General features: G+C 35.5%; 1 protein-coding gene across 2 annotated transcripts; it reads left to right on the top strand.

Annotated features, from left to right (window-relative positions):
- Nucleotides 1–4,688: 4,688 nt before the first annotated feature.
- LOC136203650 (fatty acyl-CoA reductase 3-like) lies at nucleotides 4,689–8,002 on the top strand. 2 transcript variants are annotated; one of them, XM_065994852.1, is made up of 9 exons: nucleotides 4,689–4,852; nucleotides 4,961–5,064; nucleotides 5,148–5,350; nucleotides 5,437–5,537; nucleotides 5,631–5,823; nucleotides 6,726–6,887; nucleotides 7,070–7,151; nucleotides 7,226–7,620; nucleotides 7,725–8,002. In XM_065994852.1, exons 1-9 carry the CDS (start codon nucleotides 4,768–4,770, stop codon nucleotides 7,891–7,893), a joined length of 1,494 nt encoding a protein of 497 aa, XP_065850924.1. In that variant the 5' UTR covers nucleotides 4,689–4,767; the 3' UTR covers nucleotides 7,894–8,002. The 2 variants fall into 2 exon arrangements, with proteins under 2 accessions (XP_065850924.1, XP_065850925.1); XM_065994853.1 differs by lacking the exons at nucleotides 7,226–7,620; nucleotides 7,725–8,002 and having other exon boundaries at nucleotides 7,070–7,160.
- Nucleotides 8,003–22,339: the final 14,337 nt, after the last annotated feature.

Here is a 22,339-nt window from a genome sequence, read left to right on the forward strand (position 1 = left end):
ATCATATGGTGGATATTTAATGTTTTTTTTACTAATTTGATAGGTTATAAACTAAAATGATATCTAAGTTCATTTTACACAGCTGTAATTTGAAAACAATTCATCTCATTGGTCGATTTAAGATGATGCGTTTAAGCAACGACTTCACCCAATTGGCGTAAGCCTCAAAAAGCATCCAAAAGCCTAATGAGTCACGATTGTTTGATGATTGTTTTAATTCATGCAATAAAGTCGACATCACGCATTCCATGAAGACTTTCAGGACTATGTAAATAAGAAGTCTAAGCGAAAGGAAGAGAAAAATGAGTTGCTGAAGAAGGATATCATTGAACATGTTGTGGACATGCATGGACTCAGTTCCAGTGGAGAAGAGTTATACAATTTGAAAACTTACGTGTCAGGGTTAGCTTTGCCCTTGAAATTCAAGTCCCTAAGATGAAGAAGTTCGATGGAACTAGTGATGCTAACGCCCACATTAATCAGTACGTGGCGGTGATGAAACACATCATCTTGAATGAGGAACAAGTTTTGGGATTGTTCAATACTTACCTAGAAGGAGCTGCTCTCATCTGGTTCCACTCTCTAGCTGCAGTACTGAGGAAAGATTAGAAAGAATTGGTGTGAGCTTTTATTGCTCAGTACAACTTCCATAATGTACTTGAGGTTACCTTGAAGGACCTAGAGAGAACTAAACAACAATTTGTGGAATCCCTTTTAGACTTTGTGCGAAGGTGGAGAGAAAAAGTGGTAGTGATGAAGCAAAAGCCTCCGGAGCAAGACCAGATTCGAATGGCGATTAACAATGCCCTCCCTTAAATGAAGAATGAACTCAAGTATATGCCATTCTCAGGATTTACTCAATATACAGATGTGCTCTAGCCGTTGAAAATGATGGATAACCAAATAAAGGTTATACCAAATGGGCTAAGGGAAGTTATGAAAGCAATAATGCATGTATGAGTAGTGAAGGGGTGGTTGTAAACATGTTGGATGTCAATATGATGTCTAAAAGTCAGTTCTCAAAATTCGATCAACACTACGCTAAGGTTTTAGAGAAGGGGTTACTGCACGCTTTGGTACCTAAAGAGAAGATTCCCCTAACTCCCCAGATGCAAGCAAATGGATACTGTGATTTTCATAACATTTACGGGCATACAGCCGAGACTTATGACAGGCTCGTATCATTCCATTCACTTCCTGGTTCAATTGTCTTGGTAAAGATCATTTAGGAGTAGGATTAATTTAGATAAACCACATCAATCTAAACCCCCATCGCCTAGATAGCATTAGAAGCCTAGTAGTTTGGTACTCGCGGTATAAATCTTGTGGATTCGATACTTGAAATTGTCCAGATTTATTACTTGATAACGGTGGAGCCTTTGAGAGCAAGCTCAGGGCGCATCAATAATTTTTGCATTAAGAATGTGATGTTTATTCCTGAATTTAGCTTTAATTTAGTTTCTACTAGTAAACTAATGAAAGACATGAATTGTGAGGTATTGTTTACCTATGATAATGATCTTTTACAGGACAATCTGACTCTAAAGAGGACTGGATGGACTGTATGTTCTTAAGCAAGACATTAGCAAACATCAATCCAGTTCTGCTAATACATATATAAATAATCTTCACAAGGAAAATGATGTAAACACTTATGTTTTTCCTTTATAGCATTTTAGATTGGGGCATTTAGCTCATACTAGACTAAAATAATTACTTGTTTAATTTAATGGTATTCAACATAGTGATAATATTGCTTGCTCTATCTGTCCTTTAGCTAAACATAACATAGCAATTTTTCATATGACTGGTAATGTTATTAATAACTCCGTTGATCACTTAAATACTAATATTAGTCATGAAAATATAGATTTTTTTGATGATGTTTTTGGGGAATCTGATGTTGTTCAGGGTATTACTATGACTAATGTATAGAGTGAGAATCGTCTAGTATTTCCAGAAGCTTCTTTATTACCTAATCAATAGGTTATCAATTCTGCTCAGATTGTTTAAAAATATGAAAGAATTAAGAGAGCACCTGAATATCTTAGAGAATTTCACTGCAATCACATTTCTCCAAAGACAAAAGATAGTTTATCTATGGAAATTCCTAAAGTTAAATATTCTATTTCTTCGGTTATTAGTTATTAGTTATGAAAACTTGTTTGAGTCTCATAAAGTTCTGTTATGAGTATTTCAATTATTTCTGAACGAAAGACCTATGCTCGAGCTGTTAAACATCAAGTTTGGAGATGTTATGGATACATAGATCAAAGCTTTAGAAAGCATCAAAACTTGGGAAATCACCACTTTACCTCCAGGAAAGAAAATAGTAGGAATAAATGGTAATTTAAGGTTAAGTATAGGTCAGATGGAATTATAGAAAGGTATAAGGATCAATTAGTGGCAAAAGGATATACACAGTAGGAGGGGTATATTATTTAGACACTTTTTCACATGTGGTTAAAATGACCACTGTTAGATTAGTTATTGCCTTAGCTAGTCTACACAATTGGGGATTGTTTCAATTGGATGTCAATAATGCATTTCTCAATGATGAAGAATTTAGTATGTAAATTGACTAAATTATTTTATGGCTTGAAACATGCAAGTAGACAGTAGGCATCCAAATTGTCCGAGACCTTAATGACTACTCAATACCAAAAGTTCCCTTTTGATCATTCTTTATATTAAGAGTGATAAAATTACTTTATTGTTAGTATATGTTGATGATGTGATCATGACCAAAAATGACGTTGTGGAGATAGAATCTGTTAAAATGATCTTAGATGATAAATTTAAAATTAAAGACCTAGGAAATTTAATTTTTTTCTTAGGACTCGAAATTCCTAGAAACAGAGATAAAATATCTATCTGTCAAAGTAAATATGTATTGGATTTATTGCCTAAAACATGTTTTCTAGCATGCAAGCCTGTATATACACCAATGGATTCCACTATCAAACTATCCAGAAAAACAGGTGTTGCACTTGATGCTAATTAATTTATTTGGCCAACACAAGACCAAACATATCCTTTTGTGTTAGCTGTAAGTCAATTCATTGAATATCCAATAGATATTTATATGCAGGCAGCACATAGAGTTCTGAGGTACGTGAAGAAGACTCCAACTCAAGGTCTTTTCTATACAAGCATCTGAAAGCCTTTAGTGACTAAAATCGAGCTAGCTGTGTAGACACAATGAGGGAGAAATTTTACAGTACTTCTGGAGTAATACTCTGACCAATGAAAATCGTTTTAAATCCCACTATAATGAGGTCTGTTACAGAATTTGCAATTTTTTTAGGAGAGTCTCTTATCTTCTGGAAAAGCAAAAAACAACCAATCGTTGCCAGAAGTTCGAGTGAGGCAGAATATAAGATCCTAGGACTAACAACTCATGAAGTGCAATGATTTCTCTATATGCTCGATTACCTACATGTTCAACACAAACAAGCTGCATCTATGTGTCAACCAATCTGCAGTACATATTGTAAACAATCCAATCTTTCATCAAAGGACCAAGAACATAGAGCTTAATTATCATTTCATTCGAGAGAAAGTTCAAACAAGGTGGTACATTTGTTATCTATTTCTACTTCTCAGCAACTAGCAGACTTAATGATCAAAGCTTTATACAGACCTCAGTTTTAAGAATTTGTTTGTTAGGCTGGACTGAAAACTTTATACTTGTGGGGGATATTGAATTAATTAGTTTACAATTATTTAGTTATAAAGGGTAGTTAGTATTTTTGTATAAATTTATGTACTATTTTTGTACTATTACCTACTATAGAACCGTAACGCAGGTAGTTATTTATATGTACCTTTACTCTTTCTTCTTCTTCCTTACTTTTTGTGAACTCTGTGTATTTTTCTTTTTCAATTCAATATTTCTGATCATCAATTTTTAGTTTTATTTAAACATTTTAAGCAAGTTGAAGGGACTATAGAAATAATTTGTAACTTTATGAGACCAATCAAGTTTTTTTTGGATAAATTTGTAAGTTTTTAACCTTTTGTTTTTTTATTCAAAACTCTGCTCTATGATCTTTTTCTCTCTTCTTATATTTATCTCTCTCCTATCTCCTCTCTCTCTACACTATTATCAGATGTTATATATCCAACTTACTATAATATATATAAAGAAAAATACATATTTAAATCTCTAATCAATTTAATTTTTATTGATTAAATAATCTTTTATTATAATTATAATGTCTAACATCTTTGACTAGAAATTTTGAACTTATTTGATGATGAATTCCTTAATATACTAATTGTTATTGAGTTGATGAACTCCTTCTATGAAACTTCATCCAATATTGTATAGAACACATTTTTGGAACATAATAAAAGTACTTTAAAACTGACTGCTGCAGAATACATAATTTTGAACTTATTTGAATTTATGAAACAAGTTGATAATATAATTAAGATAGAAAAAAATATAATAATATCTGTACGTACAGTTTTGGTTTTGATCAAACAGTATACTTTTCCACAAAAATAAAAAAAATATAATAATATCTGTAAGTAAGTCATGTCTTTGAGAAATTAATTGGAATAATTGACCGTTCATATAAGATGGCCAATAGTTTTATTAGTTTAATCCATAATCTCTCCTATATATATATACCTTTCTCTTGCTTCTCATTTCCACAACTTACACCTCAAATTCCAAACGAATAATTTCAGAATTCATAAATCTGTAGCAATTTATACAATATTACTTTATTTTTTATTCAATCCATTAAATTGATTATAATGGCAGCTGAGTTAGGAAGCATTACTCAGTTCCTTGAAAATAAAACTTTTTTGGTCACTGGTGCTACTGGTTATCTAGCTAAGAGTATGTATTTATATTCTATATAATCCTTTCACTTTCTCTCTTCATTCAATTTAATCCTTTTTTATATGCAGTGAAATTAATTGATTTTCTTTAATTAATTTGGTGCAGTTTTCGTGGAGAAAATATTAAGAGTTCAACCAAATGTGAAGAAAATGTATCTTCTTTTACGAGCTTCCGATGCTAAATCTGCTATGCAACGTTTACAACAAGATGTATTTACTCTCCCTATAGCTTTAAATATTTCTTAATTTCTTGAAATTAGTATTAATTTTGATGTAATTAATTATATAATCAGGTGGTAGAGAAGGAATTGTTTAAGGTTCTCAAAGAGAAACATGGTGAAAATCTGAATTCGTTCATATCAGAAAAAGTTAGAGCTGTTGCTGGAGATATTAGTTGTGAAGATTTAGGAATCAAAGATTCTTCTTTGAATGATGAACTCTTGAAAGAAGTTGATTATGTAGTCAACTGTGCTGCCTCAACCAACTTCAATGAAAGGTATATAATTATTTTAATTATAATTATCTCATTAATTAATTCATAACTAATGAAAACTAACTATTTTGTTTTGGGGGATTTTGAAGATATGATGTTGCATTAGGCATCAACACATTTGGAGCTTTGAATGTAATCAACTTTGCAAAGAAATGTCACAAAGTCAAGATGCTTGTCCATGTCTCTACTGGTAATTAATTGATTAATTAAATGCCTTGATTAGTTAATTGACCTTCGAATTAATTAAAGTTCCATTAAAATTAATTAAATATTTTCTGTGCAGCTTATGTATGTGGAGAGGATGGAGGATTAATACTGGAGAAGCCATTATCATTAGGAAAATCAAAAAATGGAAGTAACAAAGTAGATATTGAAGTTGAAAAGAAATTGGTACAAGAAAAATTGGATCAACTTCTATCTGAAAATGCTTCACAGAAAGAAACTGCAATAGCCATGAAAAAATTGGGTCTTGAAAGGTAATCATTTATTAATGAATTAAGTATATATATTAGGGTAAATAATTATAAGGTCTCGGTGTTTTTACCTAATACACTACTTAGTCTCTCTGTTTTTAGAAATAATTATATAGTCCATCAATTTTTGTTTTTGTTAACTCCTCAGTCCTTATGCTTAGGTAAATTGTCAAACTATACTAAATAAATTTTAAAATACCAAAATTACCATTTACTTTATGTTTTAATAATAAAACATCTGTTTTTCTGTTTTATATTTTTTTTTCTCTTTTTTCTTACATAATCACAATCTCTCCAATATAAAGTAATTGATTTATTAATTTTTATACAATTATAAAACTTGAATTTAATAACGTAAAATTGATTGACTAAAAAAATGAATGAAAAATATTTCAAAAATTATTAAAATAGGAGTAAGACTATCTTTGTAAAAAGTTTTTACAATTCTAATAAATTTTACGAACGAAGAAAAAAATATATGATTTTTAAAAAATTATAAAATATTTATAAGAATATTTAATGTTTAGTTTAAAGATATTATATTAAAAATAAAGAAAAAAATAATTACAATTTAAGAAAATTAATAATACATATTTTCAAGTATATTAATTTCAGTGTATATGTAGTTCAAAAACTTTATTACAACTAATTAGATTAAATATGGAACTAAAACAATTTTTTTTATGTATATAACTAGTGGCAATTTTGGATTTTCATTTACAAAAACAAATGGAAGGATTCAAAAATTAATAAAGATAAGACTTAACGATCTTATAATAATATGATGGACTTCCTAACGTGTTAAGTAAAAATATAAGGACTTTATAATTATTTATCCTATATATTATGAGATATTTATGAGATTAAGATAATAATTTATGTATGTTCTTATTGACTAATTATAGAGCAAAATTACATGGATGGCCAAATACATATGTATTCTCAAAAGCAATGTCAGAGATGCATTTAGTAGCTTCAAAAGACAATTTATCTCTTCTCATCATTCGTCCATCTATGATCATTAGCACTTACAAAGAACCTTTTCCTGGTTGGATTGAAGGTGCAAAGTAAGTACAACTTCCTTCATAGAGACCTGTATATACGATAAGATTTAATAAGTAACTCGAATTGTTCTACTATAGTTGTTAAATCAAGATTCGACTAGTGAATCAAAATTCTTATTTTGTGAATCATGACTGATGAATCGCAAATGAATGTGAATAATATTTTGTTGATTTGAATATGACAGAACCATTGATAGTGTGATTGCTGCCTATGGAAAAGGGAGATTAGAATGCTTTGTTTACAATCCAGAGACAGTCTATGATCTGGTTAGTTAATCTTAATTATATTTGTATAATCTAATTAATGATTAATTGAAATAAATATCTAATGATCCATGCAGATTCCTGCTGATATGGTGGTGAATAATATGATAGTAGCAATGGTAGCAAGAGAGAAGAAATATTCAACAGAAATAGTGTACCAAAGCGGATCATCATCGAGAAATCAAGTTACATTATCAAATATTGATGACTTTATGTACCGGTACTTCTCTGCAAATCCATTATTCGAAAAAGATGGAAAACCAATTCAGTATCACAATCTCACTCTTATCAACTCTATGTCCGCCTACCGTTTGTACTTGGCTATTCAATATCTCTTGCCTTTCAAGGCATTGCAATTAGCATCCAGATTCTCAAAGAAATACGAAGATATGTATATGACTCTTGGTCTCAAGATAAGGTTGCTCACAAGATTCATTGAATTTTATAAACCTTATACCTACTTAATGGGCATGTAAGAATTCTTAATTAACCTTATTACATCATCACTAATACAATTATGCTTTATCAAAATTCTATATATAATAATATTTAACTTTTTTTATGTTTGTGATACAGTTTTGATGACACGAATTCAGAATACCTGAGAAAAGCATTGAGGGAAACATGTTCCAATAATGAGGCAGAAATATTTAACTTTGATCCGACTACCGTTAATTGGGATGATTTCGTTGTTGGTTCTCACATTCCTGGTCTCGTCAAATATGGAATTAAATTACAATATTAATTCATTAATGTTATTAATCAATTAGTGTATATTCTAATTGGATCAATCAGCAATTTGTTGATAGTTCCACATATTTTTATTTCATTTGTAATTTCTGGAAATAATAATGTTCGGGAGTTTATTTTATTTGTTAATAAACAAGCGTAGAGTTGTCAAAAAAAAAAAAAAAAAACAAGCGTAGGAAATTGTGGTATATATCATAACTAATTTACAATAAAAATATTGGAAGACATATATATCGTGAGTGTAAGAAAGTATATTGTCTATTTTACGGTTTTTTATTTGCCCAAGCATTACGGGTAGGTTTGTGTGACACTATGTATCACTGTTCGAAATGAAGGCCGTCTAGATCGTCTAGGCCTCGCCTAGACGCTCGAAATTGAGAATCCGTCATGATTTTCTCCAATTAGTCCCTCTAAACGTCTTATTGACTCCTAGGTGATTTTTAGCCATCTTGCCTCCGCCTAGGCTGTCTTGACGCCGCCTAGATCACATAGGTACTGCCTAAGCGACAATGAACAATATCATTTTTCATTGTGAATTTAGTTTTTTGGTTTATTATAATTCAATTTTAAGTTTTTTCAATAATATTGTTGTTGAAATGTTGATGTTTGCACATTTTTAAAGATATATGTTACAAATATACATGTTTTTCTATATTATTATTTTTTTTATAGTATAATACATATTTTAATTGAATTTATATAATAATTTGTTGATTAACAAATAAAAAATACAAAAATACAAATCCGATTAATCTCCGGTTAATTCCGACTAATCTCCGATTAATCCCTGAGGGCCCTGTCCACTCAAGCATTGCAAGCTTGAATATTGAAGTTTGATTGTTGGCCTGCCATTGATCTCGAAGGTTGAGTAGAATGGGCAGAAAGAACTTATGTTTTAGTTTAGATCTTGTATTTTATTCATTCTTCTTTTTTCCCACGTGACCTCTAAAATCGATAGGTTTCTTTTATACACGTGTCACTTAAAGAGTGGTTGAGAAAGTAAAAAATATATGAGTATGTTAAGCTCTTCTGTAACTCAGATCATAACAATTGTGTAACACACGCGTTAGTCATGTACATGACTAACGCGTGTGTTACACAATTGTTATGATCTGAGTTACAGAAGAGCTTAACATACTCATATATGAATTGATTTACGGATGGGCCTAATATACTCATATATGAAATATCAATGACTCAATATGTCTAAATGAAAGATCGAGGGCGTAATACACCAAATAATGAAAGATCAGGGGTTCAATGTATCTAAATGAAAGATCGAGAGCTTAATGTATCAAATAATGAAAGATCAGGGGCCTCAGGATGTTTCTTGCCCATAAGATATTATATATCCATAAATATTTAATTACTATTATTCGAATTAGTCTGTTGTGATAAACTCTTCTCGGGTATCCACTATGCCTATTTAAACTTAGGCAAACGTATGAAAAAAATATTTGTGGTTTGTCTAATTTGTAAATAGAGGTATATGGTTTAAAAGTTTACAAAACAAAGTTTTACAATTACATAGTTAAGTTATGATTACAACGAAAGACATTTTTATCTTAAAAAAATTATTTTTACATATCAGCAAAACATAACCCCCGAAAAAAACAACTTCCTAAATCGAAACAATAAATAATATGGTGGAATTTAACGTTTTTTACTAATCTTACAGTTTATGAACTAAATTGATATTTAAGTTCATTTTACACCGTTGTAATTTGATTTTGGGATCTATGTTTTGTCAATATATAAATGTAATTGAAAAAAGTTTAGAAATGCTCTTAATTGTCATCAATTATTTAAAAGTTCAATTTTAAATACTTTATTTTATAAAAAAAATATACCACATATCTCTATTTGTAAACTTTTAAACCACGAACTTCTATTTTCAAATAAGACAAACTACAAGTGTTTTTTTTTTTGTTTTTTTTTGTAATTTGCCTTTTAAACTACTCACATCTAATAGAAAATCAATTCGGACTCAAAAACTTTCAGTAACATGGTCTTGATTTTTGAAAAGAGCCATATAGTGTTGTACAATGAATTAAAGCCACTTAACTCTGTACACTACGTGGCATATAAATGGTGTGGCAGTATGAATTCCTGGTACAATTACATCACAGATAGCAACAAAAAATCAATATTTCGAAAACTCATTAATGTATCATGAAAATATAAAATATTATTATAATCATCATGCTTTTTAGGGTATTGTTAGTAATGGGAGTTTGTTTCAGCTTATTGAGTAAGTTTAGTATTTCACTGCACACAGTAAGAAATATAACGTTTGGTTAGGCGTATATATCCGCAATATTTAGTAGTTTTTCGGAAAACTGTAACATTTTGGATGTTTTAATAAACAGTGGTTTATAGTTTTTTTTTGTTATTGACAAAATTATCCTTCTTATTTCCACAATATATTTTTTCTTTAACATTGATAACATCGAGATATTATCCAAGGATCAAAGAGGATATTTGCCAACAACGGCCGCGTATTGGGGCGGTCTGAGAGGCGATGACATATCAAGGAAGTCATCCGAATGGCGTATCACCTGGACTCCGCCACGCGAGGTCCGTAGTCAAAACTATGGGAGACCCGCCATCATGCCTCGATCCGCCCGCCAAACGGTTGGGCCGATTCCCAATAAAGGCAGTTAATGGTTCTTTAATGAGCTAACGGCCAAGCTTAAAGGAGATCCGTAACCACCATTAATGAGGCATTAATGGAGACTTTCTAGTTACTAGGAGTTACGACTTCATGACTATAAATAGCTTACATCCCAAGCTATTGAGGTACACACTTGATGAAGGGAATATGTCACCAAAAACCCTTTTGGATATTTGCGCAAGCACCATAGGCAGAGAACATGGACCTATTATGGAAGGTCGATTAAGAGCATTCCTGACTAATCGAGATGTAGGTGGAGCAACGACAGGAACCGCTTTCTCGCTTAATCGTCGTCCGCCGCCAAGGCCGACCTTATCACAGTGGCCAAGTGCCTATGTGGGACCTAATGCTCGTCGTGACTCGTCATTTTTTCTCTCTCAACCCATAGATTCAACAATTGTCAACCTGGGGCTCGATGGTAACCCGCCATTAAATCGAGCGTTATTTCATGATCCGCCAGAGGGAAGTCAAAGGAATGACCAATTTTCCCGGAGAAACACAACAAATCCAGAGATCACCATTGGCGAACCTCGAGCTCCGCCAGCGGCGAATCAAGGACGGAATGATACGGCAATGGATCAGTCGGAAGGCAGACGTGATGATCACAGGCGTAAGAAACGGACTTGATCACATAGGAAGGGATGATCTAGATCTCGTTCTCATTGTAGACGCAAAACTAAATCCCCTCGGCGCAGAAAGTCACCTCCACCCCCCGAACAAAGAGGAAACGAGCACCGGGCCGGTTCACCTCGCCAGGTTGTACAACATCCCCCGCCAAATGGAGGCAATCGGGGACGATCTCCACCAAGGGGACGATCTCCACCCAGAGGGCGTGGCGGCGATAGGTCACCATCTGACCCTTCGTCAGAATCTAGCTCCTCATCTTCACAGCGAAGCAGGTCCCATAGTAGAGGACGTCCTAGAAGGGGTCGAGGTTCTATGGCGGATCAGATCAGGGATGAGGTACGTAGACAGAATGAAGAGAATGTCAGGCGTAATACATTCGCCAATCGAGAATCGCCCTTCGCCGCATGGATTGAGGCCGAGGAGACGGATATGCATTTAAGATCCAAATATACCAGCCTATTCTGGCGAGGATAATCCTGAAGCCCATGCGAGGAAGTACCGCATGTTGCTCGGGCTTAACCGTGCAAGCGAAGCAGTGCAATGCCGAATGTTCATCACCAGGTCCAGCCTACTGGTTCCAATCTCTCCGCCCAGGGTCGATAAACAGCTGGGATCAATTGAGTAGAGAATTCTGTTCAAAATTCGCAAGAAGTATCCCTCCAGTGGTTAAATCACGAAAACTCTTTGAGTTAAAGCAAAAAGAAAATGAACCTCTAAGGGAATATGTTGACAAGTTCAATAAGTTTGTATCCGCATTGTTGATGTGGATCTCTCTATGGCAGTGGAAGCGCTCGTAAAAAACACAACATGTAAGAGCTTGAAGGAGGACCTGATCAGAAACAAACCGCAGGATGTGGCGGAGCTGATAGACAGGTGCAAAGACTTCATGGAAGTCGATGATATTCGTAGAGAGTCGGCATCTCCACCCAAGAAAGGAAGGGGTGAATCTCGGAGATGGGATAAGGAAAAAGAAAGCCTCCCTAACTCATCCTCCCGGAACAGGCGAAGAGGCTCCAGGAACAAATCGGCATATACGCCATCGTTCACACCGTTGAACGCTTCCAAAAGCGAAGTGCTGATGTGAATAGAGAACAGCCAGCATAAGCGGAGCATTTCATACCCTGAACCAAAAGGGGGGGAGTACACCAACACGGGGAAAAACCCCAAAAATTATTACAAATACCACAGGAGGAACAACCATGATACAGATGTATGTTGGGAGTTGGCTAGAGAAATCGAGAGGCTTATTGAGAGAGGAAAGCTGGACAGGTTCATCCAGAATGATAGAAAGGGAGATGGCGATAAGCCCAGAGATGAGCCAAAGAAGAAGGCTAAGGGGGTCATTAATGTTATTGCTGGCGGACTAGGATATCAGCCTACGGTGAAGAGAGCAAAGACCACTGCTTTAGATAGAGCGTCACTCAACCGTCCCTTTGCAGACGTTGGTCCGGCTATCTCTCCACATGCAAACACCCTTGTCATTACTATGATGGTGGAAGGATGGGAAATGAAGAGAGTGATGGTAGACACTGGCAGTTCTTGTAATGTCATCACAAGGGGTGCGTTCGCCAAGCTCAAGGTTGACCCTATTCAAATTGAGACTACCATTGTAGATATTCTGGGAGTGACGGGTCACACAATCTAGACAAAGGGCCAAGTAACACTGGAATGCGAATTAGCAGATGACGACCAAGTATGGATGGGAGATCTGGAGTTCTCCATCATGGATGGTCAATTGGTGGGTAAATTTCATCAATGATGTACAACATTTGCCCCATTTCACACTTTGGTGTACAACCTTCAATTTGTCTCACTAATATGTACGAACTTATAGGTGACCTCCCACTACGGTGTACAACAGGTAAAAGTGACCGGTCAACCCGAAGTCAACGCGCCACATCAGCATTTTTCATTCAATTCATTAAAAAGTGGGACCCACAAATTATAAAAAAAATCATTTTATCATTTTCTCTATTTTACCCCTATTCCTCACTCTCTTCATCTTCTTCCTTATATTTCTTTCTCTCTCTTCACATTTCTTTCTTCATCTTCAAATTTCTTTCTCTCTCTAACATCTCTCTTCAAATTTCTTTTTCTCTCTAACATTCTCTATTTCTAACATTACAAAAAGAAATAGCTCTTCTAATAGTTCAAACAAATTGTAAACAGAGATTTTCATTTACAAGAAAAACTAAGAGCAGCATCATTAGCTCATGTAATATGCCCATTTCCAATTCAAGGCCACATAAACCCAATGCTCCAATTCTCAAAACTTTTAGTTTCAAAAGGTCTAAAAATCGTTGTAATTTCCACAACTTCCATATCCAAATCAATCTCCTTAGCACAATTCTATCAACATCGAAACCATATTCGATGGCTTTAAAGACGGTGAAAAAGTAGCAAACGCCAATGAATTCGTGGTTTTCGATGTGGCTCGAAGCTTAGGGATATATGGTGCTTCTTTTTTTACTCAATTTGTGCTTAGTTCCAGAAATGGAGTTTGATGATCTTCTATCTTTTATTAATGGTCCAACTCTTATACATCCATATATGGTAACCTTATTTTGAGCCAGTTTGATAAGATTGATGAGGTTGATTGGCTCCTATGGAATACGATTTAATCATCTTGAAGATGAAGTAACTGTTATGAGCTTAATTTATATCTTGAACATCTTTGTTTACAGTTTGTTTCAACCAGTTTTTTTTTTTTGTAAATGCTAGAAATAAAGGAGAGAGAGATGAGTGTGAGAGAGAAAGAAATTTGAAGAGAGAGAAAGAAATATAAGAAAGAAGATGAAGAGAGTGAGGAATAAGGGTAAAATAGAGAAAATGATAAAATTATTTTTTTTATAATTTGTGGGTCCCACTTTTACTAATGAATTGAATGAAAAATGCTGATGTGCCGCGTTGACTTCGGGTTGACCGGTCACTTTTACCTGCTGTACATCTTAGTGGGAGGTCACCTATAAGTTCGTACATATTAGTGAGACAAATTGAAGGTTGTACACTAAAGTGTGAAATGGGACAAAGGTTGTACACCATTGATGAAATTTACCCATCAATTGGCATACAATATCATCTTAGGGCGGCCTTTCATCTCAGAAGCGGCGACTCTCATATCAATTCGCCATTTGACGATGTACATCCCTACTGCCAAGGGAGGTGTAATGATCAAAGGGAACCAGAAAGTTGCCCATGAGACATATTCGGCATCCCTGTCAATTCGCCCGCAGTCTAATGATGATGATGATGAAGAACTCATTACGGCGGCCCTTGGAGATACGGAAATGTTCCTTATGGCAAAGGGCAAGCAGGTACGAATCACCAGAGGGTTAAAAGAAGAGGTCAAGGAGGACATCACAAAGGTTCTTCTCGAATCCGAGGGTGTGTTCGCATGGAAAGATGAGATCCTCACGGGAATCAGTCCGGATGTGATCACCCATAAACTCAATATCGCCGAAGATGCGGTCCCTGTAGCACAAAAGCGAAGGAACCATGGTCCAGAGAGACAGAAAGTAATTGAGGAAGAGGTCTCTAAACTGAGGAAGGCGGACGCCATTGAAGAAGTTATTTATACACAATGGCTGGCGAATGTGGTCCTAGTCAAGAAGGCAGGCGGATCATACCGCATGTGTATCGACTTCATGGATCTTAACAAGTCTTGTCCCAAAGACAACTACCCTCTACCTTGTATTGATATCCTAGTCGATGGAACCGCTGGGCACGCAATGTATTCGTTCACAGATGTGAAATCTAGCTCTCACCAGATCCCGATGGAACCGTCTGACAGGGTCAATACCTCCTTCATAACACACCAAGCGACTTATTGTTTTAAGGTCATGCCCTTCGGGCTCAAGAATGCCGGAGCTACTTATCATCGGATGATGAATAAAATATTCGAAGGAAGAAAAGGTGACAACTTCTCGGTTTATGTGGATGACATGATCATTAAAAGCACCACCATAGAGAAACATACTGAGGACATAAGGGAAGTCTTAGGATTCCTTCGTCGCCATAACATCAAGCTTAATTGATAAGTTAATATGATTAACATAAATATTACATAAGATAGTTATGTAATCAACCAATTAAATTTATTTAATTGAGTCTATGCATGTTTGGAGTTATGGACATATTTGGACCCTCTTTAGTCTTTTGGTATTTTTGAAATAGGGCTTGCGAGTCCTGCCTTTCTACTATCTATTGTAATTTCTCCTCTCATCTGATTCCCTTCAATTCAATTGAAGTTTTCTTTAGTAGTATAGAAATTAATATGTAATTTCAAGGCGCCATGGAGAAGACGGAGGACCTAAAGAGAAATATGTAATCGTTAGTATTTCCTTAGGTTTTCCCTTTTATTCCGTCTCTGGCTCGACGGAATAATTTAGATGATATGTCCATAACGCCAATGTATGTGAATGTATGTGTCTGATGTATGCTAAAGCAAATCAAGACTAAGTTAGATTATGAGACCTAAAATAAAAATCCCTCATTAAAAAGTTAAGTAAATAAACAAGTTATTAAAATCGGTTGCCCCTCCCTAATATTATAATTCAGCCGGCAGTGCTGAGGGCCTTTGGGTTGTTGAGTAAACTCAAGCTCGGGGTCCTTTCGGTAACACCTGAATTATCGAAAATCATTTTTCATGAATATGGGGTAATACTTAAATTAGATTATGATAATTGGATGAGTAAACTCATGTTGTCATAAACTAATGGGCAAGACGGTTGGGATTAATATGAATAGCATATTAGTTACTAATGTGGTTAGTAACCCAATAACCTAGGAATCACATTAAAGATGTGATTGATTATATGAATCTACCTAATGAATGAGACTAGCTTGTTGAGTAAACTCAAGGCGAAATCTCAGGAGTTAGGATCCTAGCTCACTAAAGGATTTGTGAAATTCTTCGAATTAATATGGAGGGCTATTAATTTGGCAAAATAGTGGGAGCAATCTAAAATAAACTAAAAGGCCTATAATTTTAGATTGATATACTTTAAAGCAAATGAATAACATACGTTTACTCTTTCTCACTCTCAAGTTTTAAATTAAAACACTCTTAAAATCATGACTAACACCAATCTGCAAAATATACTTACCGATAACAAGTTGAACAGTTCAAACTTCACCGACTGGTATCGCAACCTCAAAATCGTTTTGAAGTTCAATAAGATAGGGTATGTACTTGATACAACGATACCCCCTATCCCTGCTGATGATGCTCCCATCGAGGAAATTGATGCTTACCAGAAGCACAAGGCTGATGATGATCATGCCGAATGCATCATACTTGCATCGATGACACTGGAATTACAAAGGCAACATGAGGAAATGGATGCCTATTCCATCATCATGCACCTAAAGGAATTGTTTGGGAAACAGACCAGGTGCGAACGCTACGAGATATCCAAGTTGTTATATCGTTGTAGGATGCAAGAGGGCACATCTGTTATGACACATTGTGTCAAGATGATTGGCTACATTACCAAACTTTCTAGTATTGGATTTGCGATGGATAACGAATTAAGTATAGACATAATTCTTCAATCCCTCCCAGAAAGTTATTCACAGTTCATTATGAACTATCAGATGAATGACTTGCAAACCTCTCTTGAAGAGCTTGCAAATATGCTCAAGTCAGTTGAGCCCAATATGAAGAAAGACAAAGCCATACCGGCTCTTGTCATTGAGGGATCAAAGAAAAGGAAAGGGAGCTATCCCAATCCTAATTATCCCAAGAAAGGTAAGAAAGCCGTGCCCTACAAAGCTAAGGGAAAGGAAGTGAAGAAGCCCAAAGGAGAGTGCCACTTCTGTGGTAAAGACGGGCATTGGAAAAGAAACTGTTGGCGTACCTAGCCTTCCTCAAAAGGGGAAGAAGCTGGGACTTCAACATCTGGTATGTTTTATATTGAAATTTCACAGTCTGAATCTTTTGGTACTTGATACCGGATGCAGCCTGAGGATATTCCAGGAATATCTAGAAATATTATTTCTATTAGCCGTCTTGTTGACGACGGTTTTTCATATTTCAATAAAAGACAAGAGTTGCAATTTTTGTAAAGATTCGATCTTTTATTTTTCAGGAATATCACAAAATGGGATTTATGTGTTAGATGACAAAATTCCTGTTTTTGCAATTGATACCAAAAGACATAAGATAGATAATTCAACTTACTTGTGGCATTGTCGTTTAGGCCATATAAACAAGAGACGCATGCTAAAGCTACATTCAGATGGGCTTATAGATCCAATCGATCCCGAATCATTGGAAACATGCGAATCATGTTTAAAAGGTAAAATGACAAAGACACCCTTTAGCAATAAAGGTGAGCGTGTATCAGACACTCTAGGACTCATTCATTCAGATGTATGTGGTCCTATGTCAGTCCAGGCAAGAGGAGGATTCAGATTCTTCATAAGCTTCATAGATGACCATACCCGATATGGTTACATCTACTTGATGAAGCACAAGTCAGAAGCTTTTGAGAAATTCAAATGCTTCAAGAATGAAGTAGAAAATCAATTAGGAAAGAAAATAAAGACGCTTCGATCTGATCGAGGTGGCGAATATCTTTCAGATGATTTTCTGAATTATCTAACTGAATGTGGGATATGCTCACAATGGACACCTCCCTATACACCACAACACAATGGTGTGTCCGAGAGGAGAAACCGTACCCTATTAGATATGGTACGATCCATGATGAGCATGACCTTACTTCCAAAGACGTTCTGGGGCTATGCCTTAGAAACTGCCCTCTTCACCCTAAATCGAGTACCAACTAAATCCGCTAGTTCCACACCATATGAATTGTTCGTTGGTAGGAAACCCGTGTTTTCATTTATGAGAGTATGGGGTTGTTCAGCCTTTGTCAAACGCATTGCGTCCGACAAACTAGATTCGAAATCTGATAAATGTTTCTTCATTGGATACCCTAAGGAAACTATGGGATATTACTTCTATCATCCAGATGATCAGAAAGTAATCGTATCCAAGCACGCAACCTTTTTAGAGAAAGAGTTTCTCGAAGAAACACAAAAGGGAAGCATGATTGAACTTGACGAAGTTCAAGAAGAAGAAACACCGACTGAAACAACAGAGGCGGTTGAGGTACCCGAAGGAGTCCCATTAGATGAGACTCCAGTGCCACCTATTCGTAGATCACAAAGAGTTCGTGAACTCCCAGTTAGATATGGTTTTCTAGTGGGAGATGATAATAAGGTTCCCGTGTTAGACGACGAACCCGAAAACTACGAAGAGGCTCTTACTAGTCCAGATTCTAAAGCATGGCTTGAGGCCATGGATTCTGAAATGGATTCCATGTATACTAACCAAGTGTGGACTTTGGTTGATCCACCCGAAGGGATAATACCCATTGGGTGCAGGTGGATCTTCAAAAAGAAGACAGACATGGATGGAAAGGTTAGAACCTACAAAGCTAGGTTAGTAGCGAAAGGATATCGTCAGAAGCAAGGAATTGATTATGACGAAACTTTCTCTCATGTGGCTATGTCCAAATCAATCAGAATCATGCTTGCAATTGCCGCTCACTACGATTATGAGATTTGGCAAATGGATGTGAAAACTGTTGGTCCTTTGTTTAATTGCAAGTATAGTTCCAAGGGGGGGTTAGGAACTATTTAAACTTTTTACAATTTAGGCAGACTTCTTTTTCTAAAGAAAAAGGTTTGAACAGCAGCGCTGGGTAAACAGTAAGATGATAGCTTAGTCAACAGGTGACTAGGTCAGTTTCTTAGCTTGAGTCAGGAGATAGCACTTAGAGTCTATTCCTGAGCTCAGACGTTCAAAGCGCACAACTCAACTTGACCTATTCACTTGGTCAGTTTTGATTATTTAAAGCAAGCAATATAAATAAGGAGTTAAGGTAAGAAATACTTCACTCAGCAGATTTATCCAGGTTCGGCTTCTTCTAAGCCTACGTCCTGTCCCCGGAATACTTCCGAGATTTCAAATCCTCTACTGAGCTCTTTAAAGGTAGAGCCTCAAACCTTTTACAATATCAGCAATTGAGTATGACAAGAGTACCTTCCTCTATACTTCTACTCAATCCTAATCTCTCCACTGAGTACTTAAAACCGAGTACTCAGCCTCTCCTTTCTATCTCTAGAAATGATAAGTGTTTTGTCCTAATACAAAGATGTGCTAAGACACTTTAGACGATTTTACAATCACTCTAGACTTTTACACAGATGAGAAAATTGTAGTGTAAGAAATTTGCTTTGCTTCTTGGCCTGCAGAACTTGTAGAGATTTGGTCAGCGTAATGGCTTGATCAAGTTCTGTATGTTGTGAAGCTTCTGATGGCACTATTTATAGAGACGTCTGGGCATTCGGTCATTTCGAATTTCGAAATAACCGTTGGAGGGAAACGGCTATATGTCGTTGTCATCCTGACTTGCATAGAGCTCTCGGCCAATCAGAATCGTGTATCTTCTGTCCTCGGTCAGCTCAGCAGATGGTCTCTCCTTTTATGGTAAAGTCAACTAGACAGCATACTGTGTCGTCTGAACTTTGCCAAAAGAGGAAACACTTTGTCTGGAAGTTTTCTTTTGCCAGCTGCTGTCTTGTACGCTTTGTCGAGACTACTCAGCAGCTTCACTTTGAAGTTGTTCCCGAAGGTCTTCTAGATCCTTCCGTTTGCTGAGTTGCATTTTGCATCAAAACGGCAACGTTTTGACATATGTGGGCCGAGTGTACTGAGTTGTTTGACTTGGGCCTTGGCTTCCGTATTGGGCTTGGGCCTTCCAATACTTATAACATTTATAACTCAACATTGAACAAACACATTAGTAGAATAAATCAAAGCATTTAAACTTAGTGTGTTTAGAATATGTATTTTAATTTATACTTAAACAATTTTGTCAAATCAAAATTATGTGGAAAGGTGTTTCAACAAAAACAGCTTTCCTAAACGGAAACCTGCTTGAGGATGTATATATGATGCAGCCTGAAGGTTTCATATCGAAGGATGCAAATAAAGTTTGCAAACTTCAGAGATCCATTTATGGACTCAAGCAAGCATCTAGAAGCTGGAATAAGCGTTTTGACGAAACCATAAGACAATTTGGTTTTGAACAAAATTGCGAAGAAGCTTGCATTTACAAGAAAGCAAGTGGGAGCTCTATAGCATTTCTCATACTATATGTGGACGATATATTATTAATGGGAAACGACGTTGCTCTCTTACAGTCAGTGAAAGTATGGTTATTTGGTAACTTCTCAATGAAAGACCTTGGTGAAGCAGCTTATATACTTGGTATAAAGATCTATAGAGATAGATCGAGAAGACTGCTTGGTCTTTCACAGGCTACATACATTGAAAAGGTGCTAAATCGGTTTAGCATGCTTGAATCGAAACGAGGTAACTTACCCATGTTACATGGAGTAAAGTTAAACAATCATCAATGTCCTAAAACCGATAATGATAAACGACGCATGGCTGTAGTCCCGTACGCCAGCGCAATCGGTTCGATTATGTATGCTATGCTATGCACTAGACCTGACGTAGCGTTTGTTGGGGTTTTGTGTCCTATAGTCAATTGTTGCAGGATACAAACTTATTGTAAATGAATTGTTCTTTATATCATTTGTTTTAATGAGATATATGTTTTATAACTATATAAAGGCAATCCCTTTTAAGCACTAAATAAAGTCTAATAAAAGGAAATCCGTAAGTTTGTTTAAAGTGATTATAAAGTGTTCATACAAGCATGAAGTGAGACAAAACTTTATAATAAACTAATAAACTTAAAACCACCCCAAGTCAAGTGATATATTTAGGATTGATATATCACAGTTGAGACTTGTATGTAACAATGTCTTCTGTCCGACAGAAAGCTGATCTCACAAGCTTCACATATATAGATATCTGGACAGTTACATAGATCCGGTAAAACGTTGTTCATTAGGATTGGGGATCCGACTTGAGATAACAGGATGGGTAGATTCATCCTTATCAACTGTTCATCTCATTGGTATTAATAGGTATAACTAATCCTCAGACTCAAAGGAATGTTAATTGGTCATCCTGAATTACTGAATGTGAGACTTTGATCCTGTGGTCCCACGATCCTTAACAGAGATGACTCTGGGGTGTGAACTGCAAAGGTTGGGTGTCACAGGAAGTAATTCCAGGGTAGTTATACATTGGATTGAGCATTTATCACTCCCGATTAATGGGAGATACATCCAAGGATCGCTTGTGGAAGACTCGACTCTAAACCCTTGCAAGGTGATAGCTTAAGAGTAGAAATTCAGATTTCACTTAACCTATCTTTTTTGAGTTGACTCGGCCAATAACAAGTAAAACGAACGTCTCGCTATATGTGACTTGACATTACCCATAGTCATAAGATTCAGTTCAAGGATGTAGTTGATAAAGGATCGTATTATACCGTAACTAATACGGAAGGGTTAACGACAGAATCAACCTGTCTTCTTAACGGACTCTGGGGGAATGATTACGGACTTGCCAATAACATACTCTGTACATCATTCCGTTATGCAAGGGATTAAATATAATTCTTGAAGAAATTAATTTAATAGGTTGCATACGACCAAAAGTAGTAAGGACCTAATGGATCACACATAAGACTTGGAACCAAAAGAGAGATGGATATGATTAATAGATGGAAGCCCAATTAAGCCCAGTAAGGCCCAAATACTAGGAGGGGGTCGAAATTTATATATGTTAGTAAGGAATTAATTTTATTTCATTAATCCTAATTAGATTAGGATTATGAATTAAATTAATTAAGAGATAATATAATTAGGAGTTTTAATTAGATTAATATTCTCCTATTATTATCCAATTAGGTTATTTATTATTATCCTAAATATATTAGATATATAGTGAGATAATAATTACGAATCCTTTTCCGAATTGGATTCCTATTAAGTAACCTATTCCTATCTAACTAGGGTTTAGATACAAGCTAATATATATACCCATCCCCTAAGGAATTTCGACTAAGCCAATCCCTCCCCTATAGGTGATTTTCGAAATTGCTATTTTAGAGAGAGAAAAGAATTCTATTCCCAAGTTCGTGAACAAGAATTCATACGGCATTCCATCGATTGATTAATCTTATTCATCCCTCTTTCTCTTTGATCT

Source organism: Euphorbia lathyris, chromosome 8 (genome assembly GCF_963576675.1).
Source record: "Euphorbia lathyris chromosome 8, ddEupLath1.1, whole genome shotgun sequence".
Taxonomy (NCBI): domain Eukaryota; kingdom Viridiplantae; phylum Streptophyta; class Magnoliopsida; order Malpighiales; family Euphorbiaceae; genus Euphorbia; species Euphorbia lathyris.

Bases quoted from the DNA above. Each gene is read 5' to 3' on its own strand.
- LOC136203650 (XM_065994852.1), top strand. From the start codon at position 4,768: ATGGCAGCTGAGTTAGGAAGCATTACTCAGTTCCTTGAAAATAAAACT. The intron at 5,538-5,630 runs GTAATTAATTGA...TTTTCTGTGCAG, and splicing joins GCTTGTCCATGTCTCTACTG to CTTATGTATGTGGAGAGGAT. The intron at 6,888-7,069 runs GTAAGTACAACT...TGAATATGACAG, and splicing joins GGTTGGATTGAAGGTGCAAA to AACCATTGATAGTGTGATTG.